We start from the raw sequence: 18,015 nt of genomic DNA, 5'->3' as shown, positions 1-18,015 counted from the left end.
CGTGGCAGCACACCAGTGTCTGCTGCCTTGGTCTGCTCCTCCATCCACGGTCTTGGGGTGGGGTGCTGCCTGGGACCCAGCTAGTTTCCTCATGGGGTCAAACATTCCTTTTGACCCCCAGAGCCTTGTGGCTGCAATTCAGAGGTGATGCCACCAGGTGGCGACCTAGGCAAGAAAGCCAGGCAGACGGTCCCTCCTAAGGAGAGCAGGTATTTTTTGGCCGTCAGTGACACGGCATTCAAAAACACTCTGTTGTGCCTGAGCTGTGTAGAAATGGGCAGCAGGTGCCAGCACCCTGTGCCAGGAGTCCCTGCCACCACAGTTCTTTCCCCTGACCTAGTCACTGGCTGCCTGCAACTCTGGGTCTTCAAGCCTGAGGGTATCACTGTCCCCACCACCTTGATTCTAGAAGGCCCCTGCTGTGCAAGTGGCTGCTGGCTGGGCATCTGCAGGATGCAGCCCGGGAGCCTGGGGAGAGGCCTGGTCAGTGATCAGGCTTCTTGGTGCCAAGCACATGCTGTGGCCCCCATCAAACCTACCCCTTTCACTGGCACCTGCCCAGCTGCCAGGCCCTTCTCCTGAATCTTGTGACAGTCCCCATTGGCAGCCGCCCATAGTGGCTCAGGAATAGGCCCCACTTCTGTGGCAGACACCCCAGCCTGGCACCTTCACGGAGGAGGAAGCTAGGCCAGCTGGGGGCCCCGAGGTCTGCATCGGAGTGGATCATGTGGGCCCTACAGTCAGCAAGCCTTCCTGGAGGCCTGAGCAGACCACCCAGCGACCAGTGGCTGCAGGAGGTGGAGGCCAGGGGGCTGACACTCAGGTCCCTGTCCTACAGAGCCAGGGCTTGTCTTCCTCATCTTCCTGGATGGGTGGCTGAACTCAGGGTAGTGAGGAGGTAGACCTGCCACACAGAGTGGCCTGGCCTGGGGGGGGGTGAGTTGGGGGGTACAGGAGAGGAATTGGGGAGGGGAGGCTGGGGCCTGCAGTAGGCCAGGGCAGGGGGCCACGGTACTCAACCTTCTGGATCACCTGGCCTAGAGGTGCGTGGCTGGACGGCAGCAGCCCAAGTGGCGAGGTGAGCTCCCACTGGCTGGGGACTCACTTGGGGAGCTAGGTGTGGGGCTTGGGCAAGACCCCAGTAGGGAAAGAGGTGGAAGGTCAGTGGCTCTGAGCCTGTGTGGGCTTCAGTTCATTGGCAGAAATGAATAAAAGCCCCCAACGTGTACCTGCACGCTGGCACCTGCCACTGATTCTCCTGTTCTAAAGAAACTGATCTCCAGAAAGCACCAGGCCCGTGGTTTTCCATGCAAAAACTAGTGACCTTTATTTCTCAGAGAAAACTTTCAGAAAAATATATGGTAAGAAATAATGGCCCAGCCATGGAGGGGCACTGATTTAAAACCTCCAGACCAACAAGCATCTAGCAAAGAGCCTGAGCCCTCCTAAGCCTAAACCCCGCCTCCGGGAGTCCCGCCTCCAAGATCCCCTTTCTCACCCCAGCCACCCACCAACACTGCTGAGAGGGGAAACTGAGAATGTTTTGAACTCCAAAGGACTCAATTCTTTAACTTTCCATGGAGATGTCTTTTTTCTTTTCTATTTTCTAATTGTGACCTTAATGGTTCATGGACATTTATACAGATTCATGTTTGTTTTCCCCCCATTTCTAGCATTTCTGAAGCCAATTATTTTTCACGAGTCAATATTTTGAGCACTAGGATATTTGGTAGCATATTTAAATTCTATATTTTTTTATTTTTCTAATTTTTAATCTATTACATATATATTTCACTCATCTATTTCTTTCTCTCTTTTCTTCTGCTAACAGCCAGTCTCTATTGTTCTTTCACTCTTCCTTTAGTTTTTTACATCTATCTTCCCTCTTCCTCCCTTGGGGGTGAGGATATAGTTCAGTGGGTAGAGTGCTTGCCTCACATGACAAGGTCCTAGGTTCAATCCCCAACACCACCAAACAAACAAATAAACAACAACAACAACAAACTCCTCCTCCTTCATAATCATCACATGCTGCATCACTTCTCTCCCAGGCAACCATTCAAAATTATAAACCCTTTTGCAAACTTAACTGTTTTTACTGTGGGCAATACTGAACATATAATTTCTGTTCTCTGTGACAATTAGCACTGTAGATGTCATAGTAGGAACTATTTGGGTTAATGCTGTATGTTGTTTGCATTGGTTGTTATTATTTGTCCCTATGCTGTGAGGTCCTGGAAACCTTCAGGAACACTACAAGTCCACAGGGTAGAAACTCTTTTGTGTCAGATACATACTCTAGATGGGTAGACACACAAATAATATGAAAGAGCAAGGGAACAAATCACCCCATACAAACCAAGATACTTCAATAAGAGAATCTAATGACACCATGGTGGAAGAAATGTCAGAGAAGGAATTTAGAATGTATATATAGTCAAACTGATCTGTGAGGTAAAGGATGATATAAGGAGTGAAATCAGAAAGAAAATACAGGAAGTGAAAGATCAAAAAAGAGGTATAGATTCTGAAAAAGAATCAAGCAGAAATCCTGGAACTGAAAGAATCAATAAACCAAATTTTAAAATTCAATGGAAAGCATCACCAACAGACTAGACCACTTTGAAGACAGAATTTTGGGCAATGGAGACAAAATGTATAATGTTGTAAACAGCTGACTATGGAGAAAAGATGTTAAGAGACCATGAACAGAACTCTTAGGAAATATGAGATAGCATGAAAATACCAAATTTAAGATTTATAAGACATACAAACAAAAGGAATGCACAATCTTTTCAATGAAATAATATCAGAAAATTTTTCAAACCTAAAGAATGAAATGGAAAATCAAATATAAGAGGCTTACAGGACCTCAAATGTACAAAACTTCAACAGACCTACACCAAGGCACATTATAATGAAAATGCCTAACATACAGAATAAGGATTTTAAAGTCTGCTGGAGAAAAATATCAGATTACATATAGGGGGAAACCAATCTGGATCTCATCTGATTTCTCAGCCCAGATCCTCAGAGCTAGGCAGTCCTGGAATAATGTATACTAACTTCTAAAAGAAAATGAATGTCAACCAAGAATACTATACCTAGAAAAATTAAGCTTCATTATTGACAATGAAATAAAAACCTTCCATGATAAAAAAAAAGTTAAAAGAATTCACAAGTAGAAAACCTGCACTACAAAACATACACAATAAAACATTTCATGATGAAAAATAAAAGTGAAAACCAGCAAAGGGAGGAACTATGCTAGAAGAATAGTCAGTCGGGCTGGGGACGTGGCTCAAGGGCTGGGGATGTGACTCATGTGGTAATGCGCTCGCCTGGCATGCGTGGGGCGCTGGGTTTGATCCTCAGCACCACATAAAATAAAGTTGTTGTGTCCACTGAAAACTGAAAAATAAATACTAAAAAAATTCTCTCTCTTTCTCTCTCTTTAAAAAAAAAGAATAGTCAATCAAAGGAGAAGATAATTCAAAGTAAAAACCAGAAATAAATCAAAAAGACAGGGAATAAAAATCATTTCTTGGGCTGGGGATGTGGCTCGGGCGGTAGTGCGCTCGCCTGGCATGCGTGCGGCCCGGGTTCGATCCTCAGCACCACATACAAACAAAGATTTTGTATCCACTGATAAGAAAAATAAATAAATATTTTTTAAAAATTCTCTCTAAAAAAAATCATTTCTCAATAATAACATTGAATGTAAATGACCTAAACTCATCAATCAAAAGACACAGGCTAGCAGATTGGTTTTAAAAAACAAGATCAAACAATATGTTGTCTCCAAGAGAGTCACCCCATAGGCAAGGACATCCACAAACTGAAGGAGAAAAAAATTGGGGAAAAAATATCATTCACATGGATCACTTAAACAAGCAGGAGTTCCTATCCTCATATCAGATAAAATGGACTTCAAGCCAAAGTTAATCAGAAGGGGCAAAGAAGGCCATTTCATACTGCTTAAGGGAATTATATATCAACAAGACATAACAATTATAAATATTTATGCCCCAAACAATGGAGCATCTAAGTGCATCAACAAACCCTGCTCAATTTCAAGAATCAAATAGACCACAACACAATAATACTGGGTAACTTTAACATACCCCTGTCACCACCAGGTAGATCCTCCAAACAAAAACTAAATAAAGAATCTATAGAGGTAAAAAACATAATTGATAACTTAAACTTAACAGACATATATAGAGTATATTATCCATCAATGATTAATACACGTTCTTCTCATAAGCACACGGATCTTTCTCTAATATAGACCATGTTATATAAGCTATCACATAAGTCGGTGTTCAATTGTAATATGACCTTAATATATTTTAGCATCTGAAGGGGTACTTTGATAGCTCCCTTTCCACTGATATCAATTTTGTGTTCTTGCTTTTTTTCCTTGATTAGACTTACTTGATTTTTTATCAATTTTAGCTGTATTATTTCTTTTCTATTTCATGTATTTCTGCTCCCACTCTTACTTTTTCCATCCTACTCCCTAATTTAAAAGTAATGATTGTTATTCTAGCTTCTCTCTGATACAAGTACTTTAAATTATAAATGTTTTTCTGAGTACTGTTTCATCCCAGATATTTGGGGGTTTAAGCATTTATTATAACTTAGTACGGAGCACTTTTTATTTACCTTTCTGTGCTTTCTTCCTTGACCTGTGAGATATTTATAGGTGCACCATTTAATTTTTGAAGTAGTTGTGATGTGGGGGTGGGGTTCTATGTGTCTTATGATGATCGATTGTAATGTAATAAATCATGCAGGAAACACGGTCTGTATGATTTCGAATTTTAAAAGAGTAATGGAAATGCTTTTTATATTGATTGTGTTGTGCGGCAGGTTGCTCAGAAAACAACCAAGTCCCAGTTTTGTCCAAATTGAAGAGTCTTTATTCAGCCTGCCGGCCAGTGACTGCTTCCCACAGAACCCATAACTGTCTCTGCAAGGAACAGCCCCGAGCCTGAGCATTTTAGGATATTCAAAGGCAAAAACTGCGAAAACCACATCTGGGCGGAGATAGCTGTGAACAAGCAGGTACAGAGCTGAACTGGGCAGCCAGTGAGACAGTGCAGTGGGTCCACTGGTATTTCCCACAGGACTTTCCAGGCTGGCAGAGCAGCAAGCAAGCAGAAGGGAAGGGGACCAAAATGACTCCAGTTGACTACAGGTTAGAGAGTGGTCACTAACATCCAGACAATCAATCTCTGACACGGTGGTCACCCAAGAAAAATGGAAACCAAAGAACAGTTTCACGTTGTATAAGAATTGCTGTTCTGTGCTGCCCAGTGTGCTGTGCTGGTATGTTCATGGGTCAGAGGCGGGGCTTTCCCACTGGAGAAGCGTTTCCTATATGGTATGGGGTCTCAGGGTAAATGGAGTCTGTTTGGTCATTGCCCATACACCCTGGCCCATAACAACTGTACTGGTTATATATGTGTAAAGTCAAAACTGATCAAATCGCATACTTCAAATGTGTACATTCTATTGTTAAATTTTACCTCAATAAAGCTGTGAAATAAAAAAAGAAAAAAAAAAGAAATAATTGCCAAACATTCAAAATATGCCCCCAAATGACAGTAAACTTTAATTCTGCTCAAAATGAAGTTTAACGGCTGAGGGTGTGGCTCAGGGTAGAGCGTCTGCCTAGCATGCACCAGGCCCCTGTTCCATCCCGGCACCTCAAAAATAGATAGAATTAAAAAATCAGCTTTAACAAGAAGTCGGGTGGGGCCTCGTCCCTCGCCTGGAACTGTGGGAAATACCCCAAACAGCAGTTTCCAGACACTGGGCGGTGGTGGCACAGGACTGTCCCCTCACAGGGGGACGAGCCAGATGAGCCGCAGTCGCCACTTACTGACTGATGGTGGCTGTAATCACACCGGGAGGGTCCTCCAAAGAGGTGGCAAGGTGGCTGAGTTGGTGGGGGGGCCAAGGTGGCCAGAGCTCAGCAAGCAAGACAGCAGGGCGGAGGGGACAGCACCAAGTCAGGGGCAGAGGAGAGAGGCCAGGGCCTACACACACGACAGGAGCCCCAGGAGGCTGGGAATGGCCACCAGACAGGTCCTGAACCCGACCTGGCCGAGCGCGCTGTGCTCCAGAGGACAGAACTCGTGAGCAGACCTGGCAGCCTGAGCAGGACTGAGCCAGCACCTCTGTGCCCCATCAGTGCTTAAGGGCGAGTCCCGAGATGAAAGGATCTTTGCCCAAACAAAGTCCAGCATTCATTAAAGGAACACAAGGAAACCCAGCCCCCACATAATGTCCCATCAAAAACGACCAGACTTGGGCCGGGCTGTGGCTCAGTGCTGGAGCGCTTGCCTAGCATGTGTGAGGCCCGGGTTGGACCCTCAGCACCACATAAAAATAAATAAAATTAAGGTCCATTGACAACCAATATATATATATATATATATATATATATATATATATATATATATATATATATATTTTAAAAAAATGACCAGACTTGCAAAGAGCAGGCCTGTCTGGAGGCAAGAAAACACCCAGCGCACAGCAACGGGCAGGCTAAGGAAAACAGCATTTTTAAAAGTCTTTCTGCATCTTTTTTTTTTTTTTTTTTTAGGTGTAGATGGACACGACACAGTGCCTTTATTTTTATGTGGTGCTGAGGATGGAACCCGGTCCCGCCCGTGCTAGGGGAGCGCTCCACCGCTGAGCCACAGTCCCAGCCCTAGTCTTTCTGCATCTGGAAGATGCGATGATAGACGCCACTTAAAATGAACCACAGACAAAAGGGAAAGGAGACCTACAGGAAAACAAACAAACAAACACAGCACAGGCCCGACTTTGTGGGGCGCGGAGCAATCCACAGGGCAGGATAGAAAACATCCTCAAAGAAGCAGTGGCACAAGGTGGTCCAGCGGTCAGGAGAGTTAGGAGCCCTCGGATCCCAAACACCCAACGACCGTGGAGAAGAATACACAGGTGATCCCTAAGATGTCTCATCAGCACGTTGCTGAGCAACGGAAATGGCTCAGGACACACAGAGGGCGGGGTGAGAACGAGAGCCCGCTTCCAACCCAGAGGGGACGCTGTGACAACCAGTCATCCGAAGGTGACTTGAGTGACAACGGTTTCTTCAGAGGACATAAAAAGCATTCCCTACAAAAGAAACATTTTAAATAACTGAAGCTACGAGAACATAAATTAAACTTCCTTAAACTCAGAGCGTCCACTTATCCAAATTCACCTTGAAGGAAGAGGAGAGGAAAGACATCACACCCTCAAAGTCCTACAAGGAATTTATATCCAAAGTGTAAAACAAACAAGAAGCCAGGAGGTGAAAGACGGGCATGAGACTCCGACAGGCACCGTCCAAGAGGCTCCGTGGTCAGTGACTAGAAGAGGCTCCACACCAGTGGCCAGCAGAGACTTGCAGATTGGAACCATGGCGGGCCCAACCGTCCTACTGCACAGCTGAACTGAGAGCCCTGGGCCGGCCCTGCAAGCCCAGCTCAGGTGTCCTGGGAGAAGTGGCAGCATCTACTAAAGCTGACCTCGCCTGCCTGGGCCCAGCTCCCGAGACTGGAGGGAGAGCACACGGGACCCAGAGGCGAACCTCAGGTCCACACCCCGTCCCTCCACTCAGCCACTGTGGACAGGCCACGCATGGAGCACGGCATACTGTGATCTCTTCTGCATGAGGTTCCTTCCCAAAGGTCCACGGGACCCAGGACTAGCAGCCACACATCTGCGTGAGAAAAGTGCCTACAGGAGCATCTCCAGGTCAAGTGCAGCCGGGGGTGAGCCACATCCTGCCAGGAGCCGGAGGCAGTGACCAGCACAGTCTCCTCTGGGTGCAGTCCCAGGGAGTGGACTGCTGGGGCTCAGAGCATGGCTGTGGCTCTAACACAGGCCCGTGCCGGCACAAATGCCTGCTTCAGTGTCACTGACGTCACTGTCACCATGTGCATCTCATGTATTCTCAGGTGCCTGTGGGTGGGTGGTATGTGGAGTGGAGGGAGCTGGGGGCTCCTCGGTCATGGTGGGAGCGCCTCCAGCCTGGGAACCCGCATCAGTCCGCAGGCCGGTGGCGCCCGCCCCAGCCCCTGGTGTCCACCTAACTCCCCATCTCCCTGTTTCTCTGCGCGTGGTTTCACCTTGTGTGGTTATGCTCCTCGTGGCCCCCAGGTGGACAAACTCCCCTGCTCAGGTGGCCAATAAGGGTCTGCATGGGTGACTGCCTGGCCACGCAAGAGGCAGGGAAGGACGCTGTGGGTGTGGCGGCCAGGCTGCGTGGGGCTGCAGGCCCACGTGATGCTCCCGCCACAGCAGACCACTCCATGACACTCTTCTCCGCGGCCGTGGACACCCCTGCTGGCTGAAGGACGAGGACTCCCGCCCTTTCTGGGGAACACCATCTGCCTCAGTGAGCCGATGTCCTTCCCTGTGGACACTCTGAGGTCAGCACCCTGGACAGAAGCTCACCACCTAGTGAGGGGTGAGTAAGCACTGACCTCAAGCAGAGGGCTACTCCCAAGGCCCAGTCTGAAGGACCAAAGGGACTGTACTCAGGAGACCCCGGCCACAGCGGTATGGGGAGGCTGACCTGTAGCCAGGCCTCTGCATTCTCAGGTGCAGAGGCCCCAGCGGCCTCCACCTTCCAGCTTCCTGTGCAGCTAGGTGCAGGCCTGTGACCAAATCTCCATCGACTTCTAGATCACAGATAAGAGAAAGTGCCGTGGGAGCTCTGGGGAGCCTCCTCTGGGACGTCCCTTATTCTCTTTTCAAAAGGGTGGAGGGCAAAGTACAGAAAATCAAGTGCAGCGGCCCCCCTCTGCTAGGAACATGGAGCAATGGCTGAGCTCCAGCAGCAGCTGTGGGACCATGAAGCTAGGGATCCTAGGGGTGGGGGACTGGGAGCCCACAGGACCCACCCCCCAGTGGCTGTGGAGCCATCAGAGCCTCTAGACCACCTGGTCTTAGATGTGGTCAGTCTGGTTGCTCAGGTCTCTGTGGCCCGTGGTCAAGGTGAACCCTATATGTGACCCCTAGGAGGGCTGAGGGGGTGGTTTTCTCTCTCGGGTGAAAGTCCTCAGCCCCGCCCCTCGTGGCCCACACAGCTCCAGCTGTCTGTTCTTAGGTGGGGGTGGGTAGGCAGAAAAAAGAGGAAGTGGCCGGGAGGAAAGCAGTGGGCTGGAGAGGAGGCAGGAGGGCCTGCCCTGAGCCTGGGGCTGCAGTCTGTGACTGGAGCCGGGATGGATGCCAAGGCAGGGCCCTCAGAGGTAGGTGCCGGGAGGCCTGAGCTGGGTGGGGAAGGCCAAAAGCCCTGGGAGAGCTGCTGTCCACCACCACGGCTCATGCTCCCAGCAACCCCAGGCCCAGGGGCTCACAGCCTCCACTGGCCCTGCACCGCCGGTTCCTGGCCCAGTCTGTGCAGCCAGGAAGCTGGGACATCCAGGCTCTCTGCCCCATCCTGGGGCTGGCAGTGAGCCACACGCCCTGCAGGGCACATCCCCACACCTCGGCCGTGGCTTCTGATGCCTCCAGGGTTCCCTGGCTGCCCACCACGGGGCTGGGGAGGCTCAGGGCCCATCCCCCAGCCCAGCTCAGCCCGGAGATGCCTCCCTCCATCAGATAGCCAGCCGTCCCCCAGGGCCACACAGGTCCCCAGGGCCCCTGAGGGAGGACAGAGCTTCAGCGGCCCAGGCCCTAGGAGGCCTGTCCCCTAGCCCCAGAGTGGTCCCATGGCTGGAAGAGGTCCGAGGGTCTGTGGTGCCTGAGCCGCCCCTGACAGGACCCGGGTCCAGCGGGCTGCAGTGCTGGACAGCCTTTCTGTCTGGGCACCTTGAGGGCCAAAGCCCTCTCCCAGGAGGAGCAGCAGGAGTGCAGAGCAAGCCCCTATGTGGGGTTCAGTGCCCCAGCCCAGAACCCCACACAGGCCACCTCCCCAGAAAGTCACGGAGGAGGGGAAGTCTGAAGCTGGGCTCGCAGGGCCCGGGCTGCCCCAGTGTAGGCGGCCATCTTGAGAGCTGGAGCCCAGGTGGCCTGGGGTGTGGCCCTTACTCCCCTCCTCAGGGACACCTGGGCAGAGGGATCCTGGGCCTGGTGACTCTGCCTGAGCCCATGTCCCCCATGCTTCAAGCTATGGTTTCGGGTCCCACCACCCTGTGGCGCACTGGCTCTGGGCCACACAGAGCCCCAGGCCCTGGGCACCCTCCCAGGCTGAGGAGGCCAAGTTCTCTGAGCCCCAGCTGGGAAGGACAGCAGGGAGAAGCCCCAGGGGCCCCTTGGCCCAGCCCCACACCCCACACAGGCATCCAGTGCCCCCCGGGCCCTGAACCTCAGACCCCTCGCATCACCAGGGCCTTTGTGGTGTTTCAGTCGGGGGCTGGAGGGCACAGTGGCCCCATCCTGGGCACAGGCCCTTCCCTGTACCCGGGGAGGGTGGACACAGCTCCCAGGTACTTGCTCCGTGGTGCCCTCAGGGCAGCGGTGCCAGCCGGGCTCCCAGTTCCTCATGGAGGGACTATGCTGTGGGCACAGGTGAGTCCATCCCAGAACTGCAGACTCCCTGCTGCCAGGAGAGGCCCTGCCCTGGACACCACGCGGTCTGCTGGAGGCTTCTGGCTGCCTGCATCCCTCACCAGGTCTGGCCTCCACCAGCAGCGGTCACACATCCAGGGGCCAAGACCAGGCAACCCTGGAAGGGGGGCAACTGCTGGGGCCAGTCAGGAGGAACCAAGCCGAAAAAGCAGAAAGAGTGCTTTCAGACTCGGCTGCAGCTGGGCTGAAAAAGGAACCGAGACACAGACGTCCAGACCCCGCCACGGGGGGCACCGGGAGGGGATGCACAGCCTGCAGGGCACAGGCTAGACAGGCCCAAGGCCCCAGGAAAGCCACGTGCAGCCAGCTCCAGATCCACACGCAGGCTGCCCGTGGCGGGTGTGCAGTGGAGCCCGGCCACGCCCAGGCTGAGACCCACTCCAGGGGTTTGAGCGTGTGTCTGCAGGGACCCCACAAAGGGCTGACACCGTGGTGCCAGAGCTGCCTGTGAGCCCAGACTGCCTCCTGCAGCTGCTGGCACCACTGTGCAGAACAGCAGAGGACCCCGAGTGGCCCTGCTCCAGACCACGCCGCACCCCATGCAGCAGAACCAGCATGGTAGGACCCGGGGTCTCGAGGGAGGGTTTACCAGGGATACCACAGCCTAAGACAAGTTTTAGCCTAATTCCCAATTCTAATTACTTTAAAAGTCAATTTTAAATAGAATCTTAGAACCCTGGGCCCAAGTACAGAAGAGAAAACCAGCCCTGGGCGGGAGGGCAGGCCAGCGGGGGAGGCAAGCCCCGGGGCTGCTGGAGACCTTGCCTGCATCTCATGGCCAGGGAAGCTGGGGCAGCCAGTTACCACTGACCACAGCACCACACAGTGGGCTGCAGACCACCAACCCCAACCTAGAGGGCCTGGCTTCCCTCTGTCCTCCTCTCCTCCCCAGCTGCAGCAGGGCCCTCTGTTCCTGTACTGGGGGGCGGTCACGGCCCTCCCAGGACCTGCAGAGACAGTGTCTCCTGCAGGTGCTAGGGATGCTGGCCGTGCTGGGGTTGGGCCTCGTGACTCTCACCTACCTCCTGTGGCAAGTGCCCCTTCCTCGCACCTGGCACCCGGAAGAAGTGTCCCCTGAGTCCTGGGAGGCCCTGGAAGGAGAGGCTGGGCAGCAGAGGGACTCCTGCCAGTGAGTGAGCCCACAGGGCCTGCGGTGGGGGCAGGCCTGCTGGGCAGTGCCTGCTTTCCAACCACCAGATCCTCCTCTGGGCTGAGCACCACCCTCCACCAGCACCTGCAGGGGACATGGGTCACGGGAAGGGCCTGGAATGTCGGGCTCAAGTTGGGCTGGGGACTCTTGGCAGAAAACAGGGCTGCCCGGGGCTCTGGCCAGGCTGGTGAAGGCTGTCCGCTGTTGAGTGAGTCTTGGTACCTCAGGTCCTCTCATCCCCCGGGGTTTGGTGCTGTTGCCCCAAGGCAGCTCCCTGCTGTCGGGGTCCCAGACCCCAGAGCCCCCCCCACTCACCTCACTATGGAAACGACTGATCCCCATCGGGTTGGGGTGGAGCCTGGCTGCAGGCCAGACAGCCCCGTCCCCCCAGGTTCCTTGGTGGACACACTTCTGGGTGTCACTGCTGCCACAGCTTGTGGGGCTCAGGCCTCCTCTGCCCAGTTCAGTCTAGCTACCCCTTCCTGGATCCTCAGCTTGGTGGCTCAGGCCCCAGACCACATGGGCGGTAGGACCTCCCACTGGGCAGCAGGGAGGGAGCAGATGGCCAAGGCAGGCTGGTGGCTCTGGCAGCCACACTCGGGCCTCCTCCTGCCTCTCTCTCCAGGCTTGTCCTTGTGGAAAGCATCCCTCAGGACCTGCCATCTGCAGCTGGCAGCCCATCCGCCCAGCCACTGGCCCAGGCCTGGCTGCAGCTGCTGGACACTGCCCAGGAGAGCATCCATGTGGCCTCATACTACTGGTCCCTCACGGGGTCCGACATCGGGGTCAATGACTCGTCTTCCCAGCCGGTGCATCCCTGGCCCCCACCCCTGTCCCTGAGACTAAGGCTGCCCCAACCTGCCCCAGGGATGGGCACACAGAAAGTCAGGGCACCCATCTGTGTGGAGCTTTGGGGCCCAGGCCCAGGGCCAGTGCTATGGTGGGCACTGGGAAAGGGCAGGGTAAAGCCCTTTCTTGGGAGCTCTGGGCAGGGTGGAGGGGAGGCCCCTGGGGGTCTGAGCACTTAGATTGGCCTAAGTGCAATTCTGCTCCCAACCAAGGTCATCCAGACCCTTGGCCCAGCCCTAGGCCAGGGGCAGCCACAGGTCCTGGGGGGAGGGAAGAGGGCCCAGCTGGGGGCCACCTCTCATGGCCAGCGTGGCCTCACAGGGAGAGGCTATTCTGCAGAAGCTGCAGCAGCTGCTGGACAAGGACATCACCCTAATGGTGGCCACCAATAGCCCATCCCTGTCCAGGAATTCCACCGACCTGCAGGTCCTGGCAGCCCACGGTAGGCGCTTTCTCCACCCTGGCCCTGCGGCCCTGACTTGCCGACGCCACGGGACAAAGGCAAAGAGCCATAGAACTGCTGGGCAGGGTGGGGGAGGCCCCCACTGCTCCCCTCGACCCTGGAGGGAGAAGCCCAGGACTCTGAGCTCCCTTGAGCTGATGTCACCGGGACTCAGGCAGGCTCCCAGAAGCCAGAGTGGCACATTCCACAGGGCAGAGTGCGGGTGGCCTGGTGCCCTGCTGCTTAGCCCTGAGGACGAGGCTGAGGCCAGGTGGCAGGTGACATCAGGCTCAGTCATCTCAAATGCTCTGGAGCTGGGCTGCCCAGAGAGACCCAGGGCCAGCTGTGCCTCCATTGCCTCACCAGTCAAGTGAAGAGAGCGTCCACATTGAGGTGGCACTGCTGTTTTGAGGATCGACACCTCAGAATCAGGCTCACCATGCAGCTAGCACACACAAAGAGCCCCGTGTCCCCTCACAGGTGCCCAGGTGCGACAGGTGCCCATGAGGCAGTTCACTGGGGGTGTCTTGCACTCCAAATTCTGGGTTGTGGATGGGCGGCACATCTACGTGGGCAGTGCCAACATGGACTGGCGGTCCCTGACACAGGTAAGTCCCAGGACTCATGGACAGGAGGCCCATCTGGAGTTCCTCCCGCTCTGACTCCCAAGGGCTTTGCCTGATGTCCCCATTGATCAGAGGAAGTCAGTGTCACGAGAAGTCAGCAGATGGAATCCTGGGTCACAGAGCCATGCCATCACCTTTCTGTAGAGGAAATGATCAGACACAGGCTCCGCCAGTTATGGAATTCCGCTCGGCCCGGCACTCATGCCAGGGAGTAACATTTAAGGACAGGAAGTTGCTTAGACCACAGCCATTAGAGAAAGATGCAGATTACAAATCAAGAGGCTTTTTAGAAGAAGCAGTGAATTAAAAACATGTCCAAGGGGGACTGGAGTCGTGGCTCAGTGGTCCAGTGCTTGCCTGGCATGTGTGGGGCCCTGGGTTCGATCCTCAGCACCACATAGAAATGAATAAAAGATCCATTGACAACTAAAAAATATTAAAAAACAAAAATGTGTCCGAGGGCTGGAGCTGAAGCCTGTGGCAGAGTGTGAGAGTGTGTGCTTGGCACATGCTGGAGGCTGGGTTCAACCCACAGCACCACACACAGCACATGTCAAAGACCAAAGTGAGCAGCTTCCTCTCTTAGGATGAGTGGCCCCAAGTTCTCCATGGAGTGTACTTTCATTTCACTGAAGAGATCATGTGTGTGTGTGTGTGTGAGAGGGAGAGAGAGAAAATAAATGTGATCATGGTAGCAGTTGTTATCCCTTAACAGTGCAATTTAGAGCAATTTTAATTCCTTGTGTTTTGTGCAATTTTGGGGTGTCCAACAAACATTGCTTTCAGCACTGGAAAACACCGCTTAGGAAAAACAGGAACCCAGGGAGCAGTGGCCCTCCACCTGGGTGCACTGTCACAGGTCCTGCAGGTGACGCTGCAGAGCTGCTGCCAGGGGGGAAGGGCTGCACCCTGCCCAGAGCCAGGTGATGGGCCCCAGGTTGCCCTGGTAGGCCTTGCTCCCTGTGGCTACTGACCCTGGTTCCTGCAGGTGAAGGAACTTGGAGCCATTATCTACAACTGCAGCCGCCTGGCCCAGGACCTGGAGAAAACTTTCCAGACGTACTGGGTACTGGGGGCACCCCAGGCTGTCCTCCCCAAAACCTGGCCTCAGAACTTCTCATCCCACATCAACCGCCTCCAGCCCCTCCGGTGCCACTTTGACGGAATGCCCACCACGGCCTACTTCTCGGTAAGGTGGGAGAGAGGCCCTCAGGACCCTCCTCTCCCCTATCTGGCCAGACCAGCAAGGGCCCTGCCACACCCTGGGCCTAGTCCTCAGCACCACCAGCAGCTTCTGGGTCCTCAGAGACCAGTGCCAGGGACAAGCAGGCTGGCACTGGCAGGCCCAGCTCCTGGAAAGGATGCCAGGTCAGCGCCATCTGTGGGAGACAGTTGGCCAGAGAGGCAGCGGGATCCGTGGCCCTTGGGGTCTCAAACAGACTGCTGAGTGGGGTGGGCTCAGAGGCTGTGGGGGCTAGGGACGCCAGGCATCAGACACTCTGCGGGGGGGAAGGGGATGCCCACGGCTCCCCTCTTTCAGAGCACCGACCCTCTGAGCCCCCAGCTACCCTAGTGACTGGTCTGCAGCCAAGACTATGTCAGAACGAGGAGAGACCCTGGAGAAGGGGGTCCCACTCCAGAGAAAGCGGAGAAGGTTCCTGGGGCAGGAGCAGTCCGTGAAGAGTCAGTGCAGCCCAGCGCCCCAGAGGCTGGCCGTTGGCTAGGTTCAGGCGGGGGCCCAGGGCCCTGCTGAGAGCCCTCTTCCCAGGCAGTGCGGCTCGGCTCGCCTCCCCTCCCCCACCACAAGGCCCCTGGGTGGTGTGTGGGCCCAGGTGGGAGCCCTGGCAGTGCTGCAGGGGTGCTTCTCCACCACAGGCTTCGCCACCAGCCCTCTGCCCCAGAGGCCGCACCCGGGACCTGGATGCAGTGCTGGCAGTGATGGAGGGTGCCCGAGAGTTCATCTTCGCCTCAGTGATGGAGTACTTCCCCACCACGCGCTTCAGCCACCCTGCCAGGTGACCGCTGAGAAGCGAGGCCCTGGAGAGCACAGCCCCCCCATGGGCGGCTCCCGGGTTCGCAGGTCTCTCCTTCTGCCAGGACCCCTGTCCATCCCAGGGCCCTTAGGCAGGACCCTGCCTTCCCCAGGTACTGGCCAGTGCTGGACAACGCACTGCGGGAAGCCGCCTTTGGCCGGCGTGTACGTGTGCGTCTGCTGGTCAGCTGCGGGCTCGGCACGGACCCCACCATGTTCCCCTACCTGCGGTCCCTGCAGGCGATCAGCAACCCCTCTGCTGGCATCTCAGTGGACGTGGTGAGGCTCTGCTCCCGGGAGAGGCTGGGGGAGGCAGGCCCTCCTCTCCCTTCCCCGCCCTCCTCTCCCTCCCCCTCCCTCCCCTCCCTCCCCTCCCTCCCCTCCCTCCCCCTCCCTCCCCTCCCTCCCCTCCCCTCCCCTCCCTCCCCTCCCTCCCCCTCCCCTCCCTCCCCTCCCCTCCCCTCCCCTCCCTCCCCTCCCCTCCCCTCCCTCCCCTCCCCTCCCCTCCCTCCCCTCCCTTCCCCTCCCTCCCCTCCCCTCCCTTCCCCTCCCTCCCCTCCCTTCCCCTCCCTCCCCTCCCTTCCCCTCCCTCCCCTCCCCTCCCAAGCCCCTTCTCTGTTCCAAAGAAAGTCTTCATCGTGCCTGTGGGGAATCACTCCAACATCCCCTTCAGCCGGGTGAACCACAACAAGTTCCTGGTCACAGAGAAGGCAGCCTACATAGGTGAGCAGCTGGGACACCTGGGTACTGCTGAAGGCGGTCAGGGTCTCCAGAGGAGTTCTGGGGACCAGGCATCTGTCACAGGGGCAGGCAGAGGAATCCTGGGCTGCAGGGCCCAGGATGTCCATCCCACGGTGACCTGGCGGAGTTCCTGCACCTGCCCTGGCTGGACTGATAGCAGAGCAGCCGGTGTGCCCACTGTCCCCAACCTACAGCTGGGGCCACAGTCCAGGGCCTGTGGCAGGGGCTGAGCCCAGCACCCCAGCCTCTCTTCTGGACCTCCTCCCCAGGCACCTCCAACTGGTCGGAGGATTACTTCAGCAGCACGTCGGGCGTGGGTCTGGTGGTCAGCCAGAGGGCCCCCGGTGCCCAGGCCGGGGTGCAGCCCGCACAGGAACAACTGAGGCAACTCTTCGAGCGTGACTGGAGTTCCCGCTATGCTGTGGGACTGGACGGACAAGCCCCAGGCCAGGACTGTGTCTGGCAGGGCTGAGGCCCAACCCCTTGGCTCCTGGTCCACAGTCCCCAGTGAACACTGCTATCCACCAGGCTGTTGAAGCTCAGAAATTATAAATGCAAAAGAATGTTACCTGGGGCCAGAGAATTGCAATTCAGATGAACACAGGTTCTGACAATTTTGAATTAAGCTCCGCAGACCCTCAGGTGGCACTGGCTTCTCAGGGGAAGAGGGTCTGTAGCCCTGACATGGAAAGGCCTCAACTGCCAGAGGACCAGCCCCAGGTGTGTCTCACTGGCCACCCACCCGTGAGGGCTGGGTCAGACCCAGGCATACAGCTGGCTGGCATTGCTGGGCACTGCCCAAGTACAACCCCCAATAAGAGATGCCGATGGTTTGCAAGTCTCGCCCAGTCAGGTGTACCCGGAGCCGATGGCAACAGCTTCCGGTTGAAGCGCTCTTTATCATGGCTGTGTTTCATAGCAGCCTCTGTCCAGGCTCTGCAGCTCCTTCCTACCCAGATTCTCCAGAGGGGGGCGTGCTAACCTTCTGGGTGGGTGCAAACTGCTGACCTTAGGGAGTCATCCCAGCCCATAAGTGAGGCCTGCAAGCCAGTGTCCCACCCCTTGCCCCAGGGATCCCGCAAAGGGTCAGTGTCTGCGTGGTCACTCCAGCCCTGCTACTTGTCCACGGGGTCAGCAGAGCCTTCGGGAGCCGAGGGGCAGAGTTAGGGACTGGAAGGGGTCCTTGGCGCCAAGGATCAACTCGGGCCGCACTTACCCTCTCCTAATCCGAAGCCCCAACACTGGCTCCACTTAGAGAGAGTGAGATCCGGGGCTGGCTCACGGCAACACAGACTGCAACCGCAGGGTGTCACTGGAAGATGCAGGACTCCCAGAGTGTATAGGAGGGGCGGGGAGGGCTGGCCTGTGGGGGCAGGACTGGGATCGTGTGGGCGTGGCTGGCGTTTGGGGTGGGTCCTGGGGCTGTGTGGGTGGGGCCAGTATGTGGGGGTAGACCTAGAGCTTTGTGCCACGGCCTGGGGTCTGAGGGTGGGCCCGGGATTTGGGTTAGAACTGGGCCAGGTTGCAGGGCCCTGGTCACAGAGCTAGAGTGTGGGTTCCAGAGAACCTGGAC

The 18,015-nt window shown here is 55.2% G+C and overlaps 1 protein-coding gene across 2 annotated transcripts; it reads left to right on the top strand.

Annotated features, from left to right (window-relative positions):
- The first annotated feature begins 9,212 nt into the window (after positions 1–9,212).
- On the top strand, positions 9,213–17,010 carry Pld4 (phospholipase D family member 4). Of its 2 annotated transcripts, none has more exons than XM_077799943.1 (11): positions 9,213–9,281; positions 11,074–11,160; positions 11,574–11,731; positions 12,378–12,561; positions 12,923–13,043; positions 13,524–13,651; positions 14,658–14,858; positions 15,545–15,684; positions 15,815–15,980; positions 16,328–16,424; positions 16,712–17,010. In XM_077799943.1, exons 1-11 carry the CDS (start codon positions 9,255–9,257, stop codon positions 16,912–16,914), a joined length of 1,512 nt encoding a protein of 503 aa, XP_077656069.1. In that variant the 5' UTR covers positions 9,213–9,254; the 3' UTR covers positions 16,915–17,010. The 2 variants fall into 2 exon arrangements, with proteins under 2 accessions (XP_077656069.1, XP_026261334.2); XM_026405549.2 differs by having other exon boundaries at positions 11,562–11,731.
- The last annotated feature ends 1,005 nt before the right edge of the window (positions 17,011–18,015 follow it).

The sequence above is a fragment of the Urocitellus parryii genome, chromosome 6 (genome assembly GCF_045843805.1).
Source record: "Urocitellus parryii isolate mUroPar1 chromosome 6, mUroPar1.hap1, whole genome shotgun sequence".
NCBI lineage: Eukaryota > Metazoa > Chordata > Mammalia > Rodentia > Sciuridae > Urocitellus > Urocitellus parryii.
This window is presented reverse-complemented; position numbering and strand designations above follow the sequence as displayed.

Coding starts and splice junctions, on each gene's coding strand:
- Pld4 (XM_026405549.2), top strand. CDS start 9,255: ATGGATGCCAAGGCAGGGCCCTCAGAG. Junction 11,161..11,561: donor CATGCAGCAGAACCAGCATG/GTAGGACCCGGG, acceptor CTGCAGAGACAG/TGTCTCCTGCAGGTGCTAGG. Junction 14,859..15,544: donor CCACCACGGCCTACTTCTCG/GTAAGGTGGGAG, acceptor TCTCCACCACAG/GCTTCGCCACCAGCCCTCTG.